General features: G+C 52.5%; 1 protein-coding gene across 2 annotated transcripts; it reads left to right on the top strand.

Annotated features, from left to right (window-relative positions):
• Positions 1–8,336: 8,336 nt before the first annotated feature.
• DDX39A (DExD-box helicase 39A) lies at positions 8,337–16,362 on the top strand. Of its 2 annotated transcripts, none has more exons than XM_036848324.1 (11): positions 8,337–8,478; positions 12,133–12,344; positions 12,477–12,604; positions 13,459–13,551; positions 13,916–14,099; positions 14,806–14,924; positions 15,253–15,384; positions 15,473–15,582; positions 15,686–15,830; positions 15,968–16,115; positions 16,211–16,362. In XM_036848324.1, the coding sequence occupies exons 2-11, from the start codon at positions 12,137–12,139 to the stop codon at positions 16,225–16,227; spliced, it is 1,284 nt and encodes a 427-aa protein (XP_036704219.1). In that variant the 5' UTR covers positions 8,337–8,478; positions 12,133–12,136; the 3' UTR covers positions 16,228–16,362. The 2 variants fall into 2 exon arrangements, with proteins under 2 accessions (XP_036704219.1, XP_036704220.1); XM_036848325.1 differs by lacking the exon at positions 8,337–8,478 and adding an exon at positions 8,612–8,930.
• The last annotated feature ends 7 nt before the right edge of the window (positions 16,363–16,369 follow it).

Below are 16,369 nucleotides of genomic sequence, written 5' to 3'. Positions count from 1 at the left end.
CACGTGACCGCCTAGGTCGGCGCCCGAGGAGGGGGCGGGGCCGAGGGGGCGCGGCTCCCGGCGGCCCCCGGGGCTGCGGGGTCCTGCCTGCCGGACGCCCCCCTCCCCGGCCGAAAGCGCCTTGTCCTCTTCCCTGGCCCTTTCCTCTTTCTGAATCCTCCCTCTGCCCACGGGTGCCCCATTTGAGCGCGCAGGAACCCGAAGAAAAGAGTGAGCCACGTTAAAGCGGGGAGCTGTGGAGGCCTTTGGGCCTCCCGGGACCTCTCAAAAAACAAATCCAATTCATCCCCGCCTGTGTTTGCAAGTTCAGGCCTCTTGGAACGGTCCGTCATTCTAGGGCACCGGAGCTTCCCCATAGGCTGGAGACAAGCTCTGAGCAGACTTGTGTGCAAATCCCAGCGCTCCATGCCTTGGGGGAGTCCCCAAACCCTAAAAGCCCCTCATCTGTAAAACGGGAAGGATTTACCTACCCACCCCTTAGGTGTTGGCAAAATTAAATGAGACAGTACATGCCAAGTGCTGTGAACACAACGCTCAATAAAGGTTAGTTGCTGTGATTTTTAGTGTTTTTGCCGTTGTTATGAAAAGGGATTTGAACCCTAAATCCGTCACGGACTCGCTGCGGGCCCTGTGGCCGCTGAGCCCTCAGTTTTCCCTGCTGTAAAATGGGGGCCCGCCTCTTCTTCGGGGCTGCTGCATGCAGGTGGCGCTCCACAATGCAGACTCCTACCCTATCAGAGGCAGAAGGTGGAGACCTTTGAGGAGCTTCTCAGGGTCTCCGGAGGCTCTGGAGCATGCAGCCGGGCTCGTGGCCGGGCCCCGCACTCCCTTTCAAATCCGGTGACTGAGCCAAGCCGCGGTCCCTGGGGCGCGGGGCGGGGAGCGCTCCCTGGCGGCACCGCCTAATTGGTGCCCTCCTGGGACCCGCCAGAGCGTGGAGGGCTGCGGGTACCTTGGTTACCCGCAGCTGTGAGTGGTTTGCACCGTCCCAGAGACCGGGGCGGGATGTTTTCTTTCTCCCTTTTTCCTTTGGGCGACTCTTTGGGGCTGGTTGTTGGTGGTGGTGGTTAACAGAGAAAGAGAGAGAAGGAGGAGGAGGAGAAATTATACCAATCCAGAATCCACCCACTTCTCACCCTTCCACTCTCTCCACCGGGTCCAGTCTTCATCATCGTTCGCCTGGACCAGTGCAGGCGCCTCCTCCCAGGTCTTTCGGCTCTTCCCTCGACCTCATAGTCTCTTTTCCCCACAACACCCCAAGGACTCCTAGGAACACCTGAGTCAGGTCATGTCCCTCCTCTGCCTAGATCCCTCTTTGGCTCCCACTTCCCTCAGAGTAAAAGCCAAAGTCTTACCCGCAGCCCACAAGGCCCTGCATGATCTGCCCCCTTCACCTTCCCTCTCTCCTCTTCTCCCACCTCTTTCCCTTGCTCACTCCCTCCAGCTACACCTGCTTCCTGGCAGTTCCTCGAATATTCATCCATTGAATTAAAGAAACCTTTGAGCTAGTGCTTTTGCTCTTGATTTAAATATGAGGAAACTGAGGCTCAGAGAGAAGCCCCTCATCCCAATTATAAAGTCAGGATGTTTATAGTCCTTGCCCTGTCTTCCTCTAATTCTCCAGCCCACTCATTTTACAGATGGGGATGAGGGGGCAAAGCAAGGCTGAGAGCCAGCCCAGGAACTGGGTCACCTTATCCAGGGATGGGCCCTCTGCTGTCTGCCGGGTTGCCAGGCTGCCTCCCCGGATGGAGCTGGGGAACCCTGCCAAATTCTCTCTCCAAGCTTCCGGCATTCATTTACTCGGTGAATATTTATCGGCACCCACTGGGGACTTTGGTAGCACTGGAAACAGAGTCGCACTCTGGGCTTGAAACAGGGAGACCAAGGACTTATTGTATAATCTCAGCCAAATATGATAACTGCACCAGCACCTCCCTGTAGCTCCTCTGGCCTCTCTCCAATCCTCTCTGGGGCCTTGGAAACCCTAAATCACACCCACCCCACCCCCACCTCTGCCTGCTGGAAAACCTGTTTCTGGCTCTCTGGAGCTCTTAGGAAAAACACCACTCCTCACCTGGCCTACAGGGTGGTCCTGTCAGGCCTCTGCCCACCTGTCCAGCCGCATCCCCCTCCATTCTCCTCATCCCCATCTAGCAAAACTGGCCTTCTCTCTGTTCCTCAAATATTCTCACCTTATTTCCAACCACAGGGCCTTTGCACTGGCTGTTCCCTGGTCTGTAATGCCCTTCCCTCACATCTCCCCAAGGCTGGCCTCTTCTGATCATTTAGGTCTCTGTTTAAATGTCACCTCCTCTGGGAGACCTTCCCAGAGCACCTCCATGCCCTGTCATCTCTGGCCCATGGCTCTGTTTTATTTATTTTAAATATCACTCCTCTCTGAAATTTCCCAGTAACTGGCCTAAGCTCGCTCAGTCGTTGTGGAATGAGTGAATGCATACACTGTGAGCTGTCAGGAGAAAGGTATCCCAGCCCAGTGAATGCCTTGAGGACATAGATGCCCCACTATAGAGGAGGCAGAAGGGCTGGCACTAAGGCACAAATTAGGAAATTACAAAATAAATAAAGAGGAAAAGGGTGTCTGGTGGAAGGAACAGTCAGGGCAAAGGCCTAGAGGTGGGTGAGGTAGAACTCGGCATGTCCTAGTTCCTCTGCCTTCATCTCCCACCCCAATCCCCTCACTCACACTCTGGCTGCGTGACCTCCTCACTGCTCCTCACACATGCTGATTCCTACCTCGGGGCCTTTGCTCTGGCTGTTCTCACTGCCTGCAGTGCTTTTCCTTCTCATCTTGGCATTCTCTCTTTCTCATTTTATTTCCATCTTTACTTAAATGCCACCTTCTTAGAGAAGTTTTCCCTGGCTGCATCTCCACCTAAAACAAGGCCCACTCCATCCCTACCAAACTCTATTCCTCACATAGTTTGATTTTTCCTCCTTGCAAATTTTAATAAATTTGACTTTACTGTTTTCTTTCTTGCCTGACTTCACCAGGAAGGTGTCAACTCCCAGAGGGCAAGGATCATTGTCTTGTTCACTGTTGGGTCCCTGGCTCCTAGAACAGGGTCTAGCACACAGAAGGTACTCAAAAACTAGCTGCTGGATGAATAGATGGATGAACAAACCAGGTATCATAAAGCATGGCTGGATTTTTTTTTTTTTTTTTACTGCTCATGAACCTGGAGTAGAGGGAAGGCTCCAGATGTTGCAGATGGTGGGAGTGGAATTCAGACTTGACCCTGAGGACTGTGGAAACCACTGGTGGATTCTTAGCAGGGGAGGAACTGAGTGAGGGTTATCTCTCAAAATATAAGGTTCTTTGCAAACCAAGTCTCCACCAGTCAAGGCCGGAGAAAAGAAATGGGAGTAGATTCATCTGACACCAGAAGAACTAAATGTATCAGCAAGGCTAAACTCAAAAACACCATGTGTGGGGGGGGGGGGGGGAGGGGAGGATAAAAAAGCAAGTTAAAAAAAATGATACAGTTTGATATTGTTTATATCAATTACTAAAAAACAGAAAGTGAAACTGTGTATTAAGTTTGTGGAATGTTCTGAGTAGCAGGCTTGCATTATATGCCTGGCATCCTGGCTGAGGCCCGCCAGGCTATCTGGGTTCAAATCCTGACACCACTGCCTATGACCAGTGAGACCCTGAGCAAGTTACTTCACTGCTCTGTGCCTCAGTTTCTTCATCTGTAAAAGGGGATGATAATAGTGGCGCCTACCTCATAGGTTGCTGGGAAGCTTAAATGAATTCTTGTAAAGCACAGAATAGGCGTGCAGTAATTGTTCAGTATCGTTATTTTTATTGAGGATGTTTCTGTAGTGGGGGAGGGGAGTGGAGTGGGGGAAGTGAACAGAAGTGACTTCCACTTTAACGATAAGGTGTTACGTCTTTCATTTTATTTTGATCGAGGTATAACTTACATATGGTAAAGTACGCAAATCTTTTGGTGTTCAGTTCCGTGAATTTGTATATACGTACACACCCCTGTGGCACCACCCAGGCCACTCCTCTGCTGCATAAGTTTTACTTGTGTTCTTTCCCAGGCAACCTTCTCATGTAGATTCTATCACCATAGACTAATTTTGCCTGTTCTCGAACTTCATACCTAATGGAATCATTTTATGATTTTTTAAAATGTCTAGATTCTTTCACTCAATATATTTGTTTTGTTTTCTATTAGAATAAAATTCACACACCATAAAATTCACCCTTTTTAAGTGTACAGTCCAGTGATTTTTAGTATGTTTGCAAAGAATACGATGTTTTTGGTATTCATCCATAATGTTGTGTATATCAATAGTTTATTCCTTTTTATTTCTAGTGTTATTCCATGGTATGGATGGAGCACAGTTTCTTTATCCATTCATTTGTTGATGGACATTTCAGTTGTTTCCAGTTTGGAGCTATTATGCATAGAGAATGTTCACTGTTCATATCTTTTTGGGGACAAAAAGTTTTTCATTGATTGTTAAGTCTATACCTAGGAGGACTGCTTAGTCATGACATAGGTGCCTGTTCAATCCAATGGGTCTGATCTGGGATGATCCCCTCCCCCCCCCCCCCCCGGGGCGGGGACATTACCAATGTCTGGAGGCATTTTTGGTTTGGAGACATTGAGGCGTGGGTGCTACTGGCATTGAGAGGCCAAAGATGATGCTAAACATCCCATAATGCACAGGAAGGCTCCCACCACAAAGAAGGATCCAGCCCAAATGTCAAGAGTGCTGGGGTTGAGATACCCTGCTTAACCTTACTACAAACTGCCAAATTGTTTTCCAAAGTGGTTTTCTCATTTTCCAAGCCTGCTAGCAGTGAGAATTCTGGTTTCTCCACAGCCTCTGCTCCAGCCTCAGTACTGTGAGTCTTTTCCTTTTTAGCCATTTGGGTGGGTGTTTTCAAATTTTCTGTATCTTAAAATAATTCTTAAGTGAATCAAGCCAACGTGACAAATGTTACTATTTGTTCATCTTGGGGGGTGGAGGTACTTTAGCAGGCTCTGATCTTTTCTGGATTTAAAGTTGGTGGGGTTTTTTGTTTCTTGTGTTTTTTGTTATTGTTTGTTTGTTTTGAAGCATAGAAACCCGCCCCCCTGCCCCGCCCACAGCTGCATGGATGGTGGGTGTGCTGGGCTTTTTTTTTTTTTTTCCTGTTTTCCCAGACTCCTTTACTGGACTCAACTAGCTTCTGTCTCCTCCTCCTCCTGCATCATCTCAGATGATCTAATTACTCCAAGCTCACCTCCCACCTGCTTTCCTGGAGCACCTCCTCTCTCCCTGGGGACTGGTTTTCTCCAGGCTTCCAACTTACCTGGCTTTGGCCTCTGTCTCCACCTGTAGAGGTTTTGGCCATGTCTAATGATGAGAGATGGCCTGGGCTTGAATCCCTGCCAGCTGTGTGACTTTGGGACTGAGATTAATCCTCTCTGGAGCTCCTGTTCGTTAACCACCCGACAATGGATATGGACAATGGATGTGCTAATACACGCACCTCATCTGCTCCAGGTGGTGATTAGTCTGTTCCTATATTTAGATTTCTCAGAACAAGGCTGAACACCGGGACAGGGACTGGGGTGAGGAGGGGAAGCACTTGCCTCAGACACAGAATTTAAGAGGCACCCCCAAATTCAAGATACACATGTTTTAGCACAATTTTTTTTTTAATGTATTTATTTTTGGCTGTGTTGGGTCTTCGTTGCTGCACACGGGCATTCTCTAGTTGCAGCAAGCAGGGGCTACTCTTGGTTGCGGTGCGTGGGCTTCTCATTGTGGTGGCTTCTCTTGCTGCGGAGCACAGGCTCTAGGCGCGCGGGCTTCAGTAGTTGTGGCACGCAGGCTCAGTAGTTGTGGCTCACAGGCTCTAGAGCACAGGCTCAGTAGTTGTGGCACAGGGGCTTAGTTGCTCCGCGGCATGTGGAATCTTCCTGGACCAGGGCTTGAACCCATGTCCCTTGCATTGGCAGGCGGATTCTTAACCACTGTGCTACCAGGGAAGTCCTAGCACAGTTTTTTAAAAATCAAAATAATGCAGAAAATCCAAAGAAAGATAGGATCAGTAGATCTTATCGTTTCCTTTTGCCTCAGGTGCCAATATGGCTCGGCTTCACGCAGCACTATTACTGACCCTGTGTTTATTTAAAATTTTGATATTTTGTTCATCATAGATTTTAGATAGATTTTTAAAATTAATTTTGATTTTAAAATAGTGTGTTCAAATATAATTTATCTTGATGACTGAGTGTTTTTGGTTTTTTTTGTTTGGTTTGGTGTTTGGTGCCCCCCGCCCCTTTTAAAAATTTATTTATTTATTTTATTTTTGGCTCCGTTGGGTCTTTGTTGCTGCACGCAGGCTTTCTCTAGTTGTGGCGAGCAGGGGCTACTCTTCGTTGCGGTGCTCGGGCTTCTCATTGCGGTTGCTTCTCTTGTTGCGGAGCACAGGCTCTAGGCGCGGGGGCTTCAGTAGTTGTGGCACGTGGGCTCAGTAGTTGTGGCACACGGGCTTAATTGCTCTGCGGCATGTGGGATCTTTCCAGACCAGGGCTTGAACCCGTGTCCCCTAGCACTGGCAGGCGGATTCTTAACCACTGTGCCACCTGGGAAGTCCCTGGTGCCCCCTTAAATTTTGCATGCATCACCCTCATCCTGGCCCTGTTGGGTACACAGGAAGTGCTCTATAAGTGTTAGGATGTAATTATTATTGTACATACAATATTTACCTTATATTATGTAAAGCCTCCCTCTGGATTGACTGGTTTCTCTTCATTGGGCTTTTCGGCTGAAGTTACATACCTCTGATGACTTTAGCTCTGAGGTTGTCTAGAACATGGACCCTGAGATAGCTTATACTAAATGAAAATGAAATGCTTGAACCTCTTTGGAAAACTGTGGAGGAAGATTTAGTTGTGTCAGGGGCTTAGGGAGACTGGAATGCTGGAGCAGGCTTATTGAGTTTGTCCTACTTACTTTCCCTCCTTCCCCGCCCCCCCACCAAATCCCCCAATCTTAACATAGCTGAGAAAAGACTGAGGTATGGGCAAGAACTGGGAGTAACTGGAAGTTTCACAGGGTGCTAGCGAGAGTGTAAAGTGGAACAACCACTCAGGAAAACTGTCAGGATCTACTAAAGCTGAACACCCACATCATCTTCCACCCACCATTCCACTCCTAGGTATTTCCCCTACAGAAGTAAATTTGTGTTCACAAAAATACTTGTACAAGCTTTATTAATAATGGCCAAACACTGGGAAAAAACCAAATGTCCATCTATAGGTGAGTGGAGAAACTATACTGGCTATATTGTGGTATAGCCACACAGTGGAATACTACTCAGGAATGAAAAAGAAGGAAAATTGCTATGTGCAGCGATGTGGAAAATCTCAAAACATTTTGTTGAGCAAAAGAAGCCAGACACAAAAGACAATCTACTGCATGATTCCATTAATATGAAATTCAAGAACAGACAGAACGATAGTGATAGAAATCCACATACTGGTTGCCTGGTGGGGGCAGGAGGAAAGGGGTGTGGTTGACTTCAGAGGGACACAGCAGAACTTTCTGGGGTGACGGAAATGTTCCATATCTTCACCAGGTAATTGTCACTCGGGTGTCAATCGTCAAAACTCATGGACCTGTTCCTTTTACTATACACTTTAGCTCAACTCAGTAAAGTACTGGGGGGGGGGGGCGGAGAAAAAGGTTGGGGAAATTTAATACAAGGAAAAGTAAAATTAACAACAACAAAACAGTTTTATGACGAAAACATCTGGTTTTGGTTTTTTGGCCTGAACCTGCATTGTCACTGGCACAGTGTCTGACCCAGGAAATGACTCTCAGCAAACGGGAATTGTGGCCTAGGACCATTTCTCTCACTCCCACGCCCTGAGGGGCCCCTTTCCCACTGCTGGTGCTAAATGTCCTCTCCACGCTGGAGTCATTCCAAGCTCCCAAGCTTTCTCAGAACCCTTTCAGAGCCTCCACTCTGCAGGACCAGGAGTTCGCAGATGGACATCCACTTTGAAAACTGAGTTCTGAGCCCAGCGTAGAGGCCATATTTCATAAGGGCGAGACGCTCACCCCGGGCCCATATCCAGGCTTCAGTTGCCCGTACCAAATATGGCGGCACCCACCGAGCTCACAACCCCGATCACATGACAGCACGCTAGCAGACGCCCGCCTCAGTCAGCCCACTCGGGCTCCAACTTTTAGGTTGACCAATGAATCCGAGGCATGAGGCACGCCCTCTTTCCATTCTCCACCAATAGCTTCCAGACGCCTCTCGCAGAATCCAATCATCGCTTCCGCCTCTTTTGAATGAAATGCGAGCGGTCCAGTGAGCCGAGCTGCAGTCGGACGCACGAGACAGGAAGCGCGATAGCTCGTGTCGGGGCGCGCGACCGGTAACAGGAGTCGGTTGGCGCTCCTCACAGCACGCGGAGGCGAACGAGGAATCAGGTGAGCGGCGGGCTCACGCGCGGGGCCGCGGTGTGGAGACGTCGGACCTGCAGGCGAGCGGGCGATGGGAGACGCCAGGGGTTGAGGGAAGAACGAAGACTGGGTGCGAGACGAGGGGAGGCGGGGCGGTTGTGGTGTCCGGCGCGCGCGTTGGCGGCCGTTGGGCGCTGGGACGCACGCGCAAGGGGCGGGCCGGCCTTTGGCGCGCGGTGTGCGGAGACCGCTTCTGGCAGGGCCTGTCATGGCCGCCCGCAGGCTGAACCCGGTTCTGGGAGGCCTGCCTGTTCGAGGAGGCCCGAGGCGATTCGGGGAGGGCGTCAGGGGGCGACGCCGGGGTGTGGCGCCGCGGTGGGAGAAGCCGGAGCTTGTAGACCTGACGGTCTTCCCCGAGTTCGAGAGACTCTCTCCTCCCCCACTCTTGCGTTTAGGATTCGTGGTTCCAGAGATTTCGGGCAATAAAGATATTCAATAAGGAACAAACTCTTAGGTAGAAATTCTCTCTGGGGACACTTCAGGGTGAAAGGGTACGCGTTCGAGTCAGAGTTGTTACTTATTCTGGTGTCAGCTTTCAAGTTCATCAGCTCTTGGGGCCTCAGCTGTCTCGGCCACCCTCTCTGGGTGGAACAAACACCGCCAAATCCTTTCCTGATCTAATTTGTTTTGCGCTTTAGATCCTGTCTAGTCACTTAGTCTAGAAAATTTTGTATATCAAACTTAGTCTGTCCCCAAATTTGTTTCCCCATCAAAACAAAAAGACTTTCAATTCCTAATTTTTTTTTTTTTTAATACACTATCTACTCCCAGGTTTGAAGCCCAGAGTAGATGACTCTGGCTCTTTTCTGTCCGAGGTTCTCCCAGGGGGTGGTCCCACCCTGTAGGGTGTTCCACCATCTTCTTCCTTAACAATGCCCCCACTGTAGTTAATTTGGTGTCTGGTTTTCCTTGCTGCTGGTCTCTTACCCCATTCCATCTTCTCTGGAGTAACTTGCTCTTGGGCAAATCCTGATTGAGTCACAACTCAAAAACTTAATCAGCGATTCTTTATTGCTTAGTAAATTAAGTATGAGTGCCCTGGGCTTGACCAGCTCTTCCAGCTCTGTCTTCTGCCTCTACTTCAAGCAGCCAGTCCTTTCCATTCCCTGAAAGGGTCTGGTGGTTTCTGGACTGGCCTTTGCTGGCTCCTGTTCTTCTCTCTGATGCCCGGGGACTGACTCCTTCGTGTCTTTGCCAGTGTTGGTATCAGATTGCTTCTTTCAAGAATCAGACAAGGATACATGCTTAACTTTAGCCTCTAAACTCTGCTTTGAGGCCCTGATTCTAATTCCATTCATTCAGCCATTGCTGTTGAGTGCTTACGCATGTATGTCAGGCCCTGTACTAGATGCTGGGCTGGCATGACTGGAGGGGGTTCATTTTCAGTTGGGCCAACGGGAAATGCCTTTTTGGAGAAACAGAGGTCTGAAAGAAGTGGGAACAGCAAGTGCAAAGGCGCTGAGGCATGTTTGAGGCGCAGCAGCAAGGCCAGTGAGTGAGGGTGATGGGGGAGATAAGGTCTGAGTGTAAAGGGAGTCAGGTTGTGTGGGGCTTGCTAGGCCGTGGTGAGGACTGTTTTATTCTGAACACAGGGTGAACCTGTAGAGGGTTTTGAGCAGAGGAATGACATTCTCTGACTTAGCTTTTATAGGCTCCCTCCAGCTGCTGAGGGGCATGGAAGGGGGAGTCGGGGATGGAAAGCAGGGAGACCAACAAGGAGGCTATTGGCATAATCCAGGCAAGAGATGATGGTGCCCAAATGTCCGTCAGCTGACAGTGGATAAAATAACTGTGGTATCGCAGTACAAAGGAATATTATTCAACCACGAAAAGGAATTATGTACTGATACACGGCTACAATGTAGACGAACCTTGAAAGCATGTGAGTGAAAGAAGTCAAACTATCACGTGTTGTATAATTCCATTATATGAAATGTCCAAAATAGGCAAATTCATAAAAAGACGATAGATTAGTGGTTGCCAAAGGGAGTTGGTGGCATAGGATGGTAGCTAAAGGATGTAGTCTTTTTGAGGAAATGTGTGCTAAAGCTGATAGTGGCAGTGATGGCGCATATATATGACTGTACAAGAAACCACTGAATTGTACCTTTTAATTGGTGCCTTGTATGGCATGTGAATATCTCCATAAAGCCATTCTAATCTAAAAAGAAAGATGGCAGCCTGAGACTGGCAAGGTGGCCGGCGTGAGAAGTGGCCTGATTGACCTGGCGGGATTCGTTGGCTGATAGAACAGGGAAAGAGAGAGAAAAGACAGAACAGTTTAGAGAATGGAATTGCCTTTTTTGAGACGGGGGAAACAGGCCTCCATTTCCAGGGGGAGAGGTGAAGGAGGCAGCTAGGTAACTGAGTATGGAGTCTGTGTCTCCATAGAGGCACAGCTTGGGAGGCTGCACAGAGGTGGTTAAAGCCCTGGGGCTGATGGTCACAGAGAATGAGTGGCAGAAGGGCCAGAAATTGGGCCCGGGACCCTCAGCATCCAGCTCAGGAAGAAGAGGGACTGCTTTAGTACTTCCACCCCCTAGTCTGGAGGCTGGGTTGCAGCAGGGAGGACAAAAGACAGTATTCTCATGTTTGGGTCCCTTGCAGCCTGCACCCAGTAGGCGCTCTGTATGTATTGGATTAAACGAAGCCAGGAGGTGAGCGTGCTTTGTATTAATTCCATTTACCACCTCAGCTGTATTCTTATTGGCTCTGGGCCCAATGGGAGGTCTTTTCATGAGAGCACTTAATTGTTCCCCTGTGCAGACCACAAATAGCAGGAGTAGCTGGGCCTGGGCAGACACTGCTTCCTCACAAACTCCTGTCTCTCCAGCATCCTGGCAGCCACATATCCAGGTCGGGAGTGGGAAAGCGGGGTGTGGGGGGGTCCTGCCCGGTGTAGGCTGGGTGGGTCCTTGGGGAGTGAAGGGGAGGGGACTCCTTGAAGCTAGCTGGTCTGAGGCCATTCATTAGAGCTGAGACCTTGACCTTGATGCTGAGAAGGAGGCATTTGTGCAGGGACTTGGAAGCAGTGCAGCAGTGCGTTTCCAGGGGTGGGGGTGGGCGGCCCGAGCTGGAGTAGGGGCTCGATGAGTATCAGCAGCCAAATAAGGCTGGGGGTGGTTTGAAAGGGGTGGTGTGGAATGAGGTGGGCAGGGGCCAGTGGGGAGGGTTGCGAGTGGAGAGGAATTGGGGTTTCGCTTAGAGCAGTGGGAAGCCCTTGGAGGTGGAGGGTGTGGGTGCACATGTGGGCGTGGCTGGCAGGGTGCAGGGACAGGTGAGGTGGCTTGGCGGGGCGTGGTGGAGATGTGGCCACAACAGGCAGAAGCTGGGAGGTGCTGCGCAGATGGAGTGGTGAGACCTGCTCTTGGAGTCAGTGTCGGGGGTGAGCTAAAGAGGGATCGGAGGACGATGTCCGGTCTTGACTTCAGTGGCTGGGTGGCTTTCTGTGCCAGCTCGCAAGAGCTGACGCCAGCACCTCGCCCCTCTGGGAACTGTGTCAACAGCCTGCGGCCTCTGTGCAGCCATCTCCCTCTTCTCCCATGCTGGGTGGGTTTACCTGCACGCATCGGTCACCTTAGTTGCTTCCCTCAGCCCTTCCCTCCCTCCTCTGTTTCTCAGCACCATGGCGGAACAGGATGTGGAAAACGAGCTTCTGGATTACGAGGAAGATGAAGAGCCCCAGGCTCCTCCGGAGAGCACTCCAGCTGCCCCCAAGAAAGATGTCAAGGGTTCCTACGTTTCCATCCACAGCTCTGGCTTCCGGGACTTTCTGCTGAAGCCTGAGCTCCTGAGGGCCATAGTGGACTGTGGCTTCGAGCATCCATCCGAGGGTATGCCTCCCTGGTCCTTCCCGCCGAGGCCGCCTCTGACCGCCTCAGTGTGGTCCCCTCAGCCAGCCGGTGAGGGGCCTGCGCAGAGGGAACATCCGGTTTCTGATAGCTCATGTGCTCTCTCCCCCTCAGTCCAGCACGAGTGTATTCCACAAGCCATCCTGGGCATGGACATCCTGTGCCAGGCCAAGTCAGGGATGGGCAAGACAGCGGTTTTTGTGTTGGCCACCCTGCAGCAGATTGAGCCCGTCAACGGACAGGTGGGTGGGCACCCTCCTTCCTAGGCCCAAGCTACCCGAGGCAGCAGGAGTCATGGCTCCTCTTTTTAAAAATCCCTGTTCCCGCATCCTCTTTCTGGATTTTTAAAATTAAACACAGTACTTAGTTGTAACAAAATCGCCCCAGAAACGACAAGCCAAGAGAAAAAACTGAAAAGTGCCCACAATTTGACCATCCAGCAAGATGGCTGTTATTTCCATATGTGCTTTTCTAGATCGTGCACACTTACGAAGGTGGGATTACACTGAACACGGTTTTGTTCCTGTTGTTATTGCTGATAGGCCATAGCTGTACTTCTCCTGTCGTGAACATTGTAGTCCCCTGTTTTGGGGGATAGTTGAGGTGCATGCTGGTGTTCATTCTTGACATGCTGGGGCACACATCCTCGGGCTGTGTGTGGGTGCGCGAGCCCTTGTTACCGACCTTAGGGTGCATGGTCAAGGAGAGGAGGATTTCGTTCGAGGCCATGGTGTGGGCTCAGTGCTTGGTGTTGTGGGCCAGGAGGCAGGGGCAGCCTCCCCCCGGTGGCCACAGGCCGGCCCGAGGGCAGGCTCAGGAAGCTGTTAGCGTGGGGCGCGTCGCCAGCTAGGCTGGGTCTAACCCTTACTGAGGCCTCAGTGCAGGACCTGGCGTAGGGAGACACAGCTGAGGAGCTGTGAGAAGACACAGGGAATGAGCACCAGGTGACGGGCGTTGAGAAGATGGAGGCATCTGGACTGGGCCTTCCAATGGCCCGAGGGGTGGGGGCCGCCAAGGGGTGAGCACCGGCGTGGGCTCTGGCCGGGGGAGGACTTAGGGGACTGTCTTGAGTGTCTCTCCCCGACCGGCCCCACAGGTGACGGTCCTGGTTATGTGCCACACTCGAGAGCTGGCCTTCCAGATCAGCAAGGAGTATGAGCGCTTCTCCAAATACATGCCCAGCGTCAAGGTGAGCCCCCTCAGGCCAGGTTGGGTGCCATGTGGTCCTCTGCAGCCTTGCTGGCCTCAGCTCTAGCCCAGCCAGCATTAACCAAGCTTGGCTGCAGTGGCTGCCTTTGAGGTTTGTGGTGGTTTATGCTCCTTAAAAGCTTGATGAATTATGCATGGCCCCCAGAGGCCTGTGCCGGTCCCAGCCCTGGGGCTGCTTTTCGGTGAAGCTGGGGCCAGACTCTCAGGCCTCCACTGGCTCCAGGCACCAGGCCTGGGGTGCTGGGGGGCCGCTGGCGGGGCCGTTAGCTGAGCGACCGTAGGCACAGGGTGGGGTGTGAGCTTTCGGCCGCCAGATGGTTGAAAGCACCTTTCCACCTGCACAGGTGTCTGTGTTCTTCGGGGGCCTCTCCATCAAGAAGGATGAGGAGGTGTTGAAGAAGAACTGTCCCCATGTCGTGGTGGGGACACCGGGCCGGATCCTGGCACTTGTGCGGAACAGGAGCCTCAACCTGAAGAACGTGAAGCACTTCGTGTTGGACGAGTGTGACAAGATGCTGGAGCAGTTGGGTGAGTGTCCTCGCTGGGCCTGGGGGCTGTGGAGGCCCACGCAGCCGCACCCTCCTCGCCCTCGCAGCCCCCCAGACGTCAGAGCTAGGCGGGCCCTGACAGGGCAGGCCGGAGGTTTCCCCGAAGTGGGGTCCCGTGGGTGGCCAGCACTCAGGTCTCCTGTAAGCAATTTTAGGGAGAGTTCTGGTGTTGGCAGAGTGACCTGCTTCTTCTGAGCTTAAGCTTGAGTGGGACCATGGCGCCCCACGTGAGCCGTATCCAGGCACACGTCCCCGTTAGCCCTCAGAGTACCGTGGCCTCGCTGCCTGCTGGGTTAGTTCTAGGCCCCTGCCTGCCCTCAGTGAGCCCTGACAGGGCCGGTGGGAGATGGGGCTTGTGTCCTGGGAGGCGGCTGCAGCTCTCACCCCAGCGGCTGTCTCTGCCTCAGGCTCCCCTCCCTGAAGCGTGGCTCGAGGCGCGCTGGCACGGCTGCTCCGCTCTGGCAGCGTGTAAGTGGATTGCCGCTCCTCCCGCGCCTGTGCTCACCCCGAGTCCGGGCCTTCAGGCACCTGGGACTCTCCCCTCCAGCCAGTCCTCGCTCACACCGCCCTCGTCATGGTGCCAACGGCTCCCTGGCACAGGTTGGGAGGGGCTGGATCTGGTCTCGGGTGGGGGTCGTGGTCTGGCAGGCGCTCACGTCCACCTGTTTCTTGCCCTCCCCACCCAGACATGCGGCGGGACGTGCAGGAGATCTTCCGCCTGACACCCCACGAGAAGCAGTGCATGATGTTCAGCGCCACCCTGAGCAAGGAGATCCGGCCCGTCTGTAGGAAGTTCATGCAAGACGTGAGTAGAGGCCAAGACCTCGGTGCAGTAGTTTTGGCCTCCTAGAGTCCTTGCTGCTCCCCCACTCCCACACTGCCCTCATGGCACACGAATGCTGGGAGGCCAGCAGAGCTCTCTTCCTCGCTTGTCACACTGGGAGCTGAGAGCTTGGTCTACACTAGAGCCAGACCAGACCCTAGATGCAGCTGCTGAGAGAGAAGTATTTACTGGGGTACAGCAGGCTCTCTGGAAGCATTACAGCAAAGGAGTCGCTCCTGGAAGGTTCTCGGCAGGCAGGATGCCCAGAAGTAAGCCCTGCCTGCCCCTTCCTCCTCTCCTTCCGGCGCAGCCCATGGAGGTGTTTGTGGACGACGAGACCAAGCTCACGCTGCATGGGCTGCAGCAGTACTACGTCAAACTTAAGGACAGTGAGAAGAACCGCAAGCTCTTTGACCTCCTGGATGTGCTGGAGTTTAACCAGGTGATGCTTCCGCACTCCTGTGGCCTGTCCTGGGGCTCTAAGCCTTTGGGAGGGATTCTGGCCTTGACTGCCGCTCCCTCCCTCACAGGTGGTGATATTTGTGAAGTCGGTGCAGCGCTGCATGGCCTTGGCCCAGCTCCTTGTGGAGCAGAACTTCCCAGCCATTGCCATCCACAGGGGCATGGCCCAGGAGGAGCGGTGAGTGCACGCCGCCCTCAAAGCCCCAGGCAGGCCCCTTGGAGGGGAACACCGCCCAGGATCCCTGTCTCTGATGGCCGCCCCTTGTTCCTCCTGCGCCCAGCCTGTCACGTTATCAGCAGTTTAAGGACTTCCAGCGGCGGATCCTGGTGGCCACCAATCTGTTTGGCCGAGGAATGGACATTGAGCGTGTCAACATTGTCTTCAATTATGACATGCCCGAGGACTCAGACACCTACCTCCACCGCGTGAGTGGCCCCCCAGAGGTGTCCCCTCCCTGGTGCCCCCTTCCCAGGATTGGTGTTGGATGAGGACCTCTCCCTGCTTGTTCTCAGATCCCCAGCTTGCGTCCTGTGGCCTGACCCCTGCTCCGGTCTCCCTGCAGGTGGCCCGTGCGGGTCGCTTTGGTACCAAAGGCCTGGCCATTACATTCGTGTCTGATGAGAATGATGCCAAAATTCTCAATGATGTCCAGGACCGGTTTGAAGTGAATGTGGCAGAGCTTCCAGAAGAAATAGACATCTCCACATACAGTAAGTGGCTCAGACAGGGCTGGGGGGCCACGGTGGTGGGGCCCTTTCTTCCCCCTGCCCCCTCCTCACTGGCCTTCCCTGTATGTGTCTTACAGTTGAGCAGAGCCGGTAACCACGTGCCCGGATGTCCCGGAGCCTCCCTGCTTCCCACGTGTTGCTTCAAGTTCTCTTCCTAGGTGACAGTGGGCCTTTCTTTTTACTGTTTAAAAGCTGTAGATTTGTGTAAGAATAAATTTTTATTATGGAAGCCTGGC

This window comes from Balaenoptera musculus, chromosome 3, assembly GCF_009873245.2.
Source record: "Balaenoptera musculus isolate JJ_BM4_2016_0621 chromosome 3, mBalMus1.pri.v3, whole genome shotgun sequence".
Lineage (NCBI taxonomy): Eukaryota > Metazoa > Chordata > Mammalia > Artiodactyla > Balaenopteridae > Balaenoptera > Balaenoptera musculus.
The sequence above is the reverse complement of the archived record's forward strand: the minus strand, read 5'-3'. Positions and strand labels throughout refer to the sequence as shown.

Excerpts from the sequence above, each read along its gene's own strand:
- DDX39A (XM_036848324.1), top strand. The coding sequence starts at position 12,137 with ATGGCGGAACAGGATGTGGAAAACGAGCTTCTGGATTACGAGGAAGAT. Across the intron at positions 12,345-12,476 it reads CTTCGAGCATCCATCCGAGG|TCCAGCACGAGTGTATTCCA; the intron begins GTATGCCTCCCT and ends TCTCCCCCTCAG. Across the intron at positions 12,605-13,458 it reads TTGAGCCCGTCAACGGACAG|GTGACGGTCCTGGTTATGTG; the intron begins GTGGGTGGGCAC and ends CCGGCCCCACAG.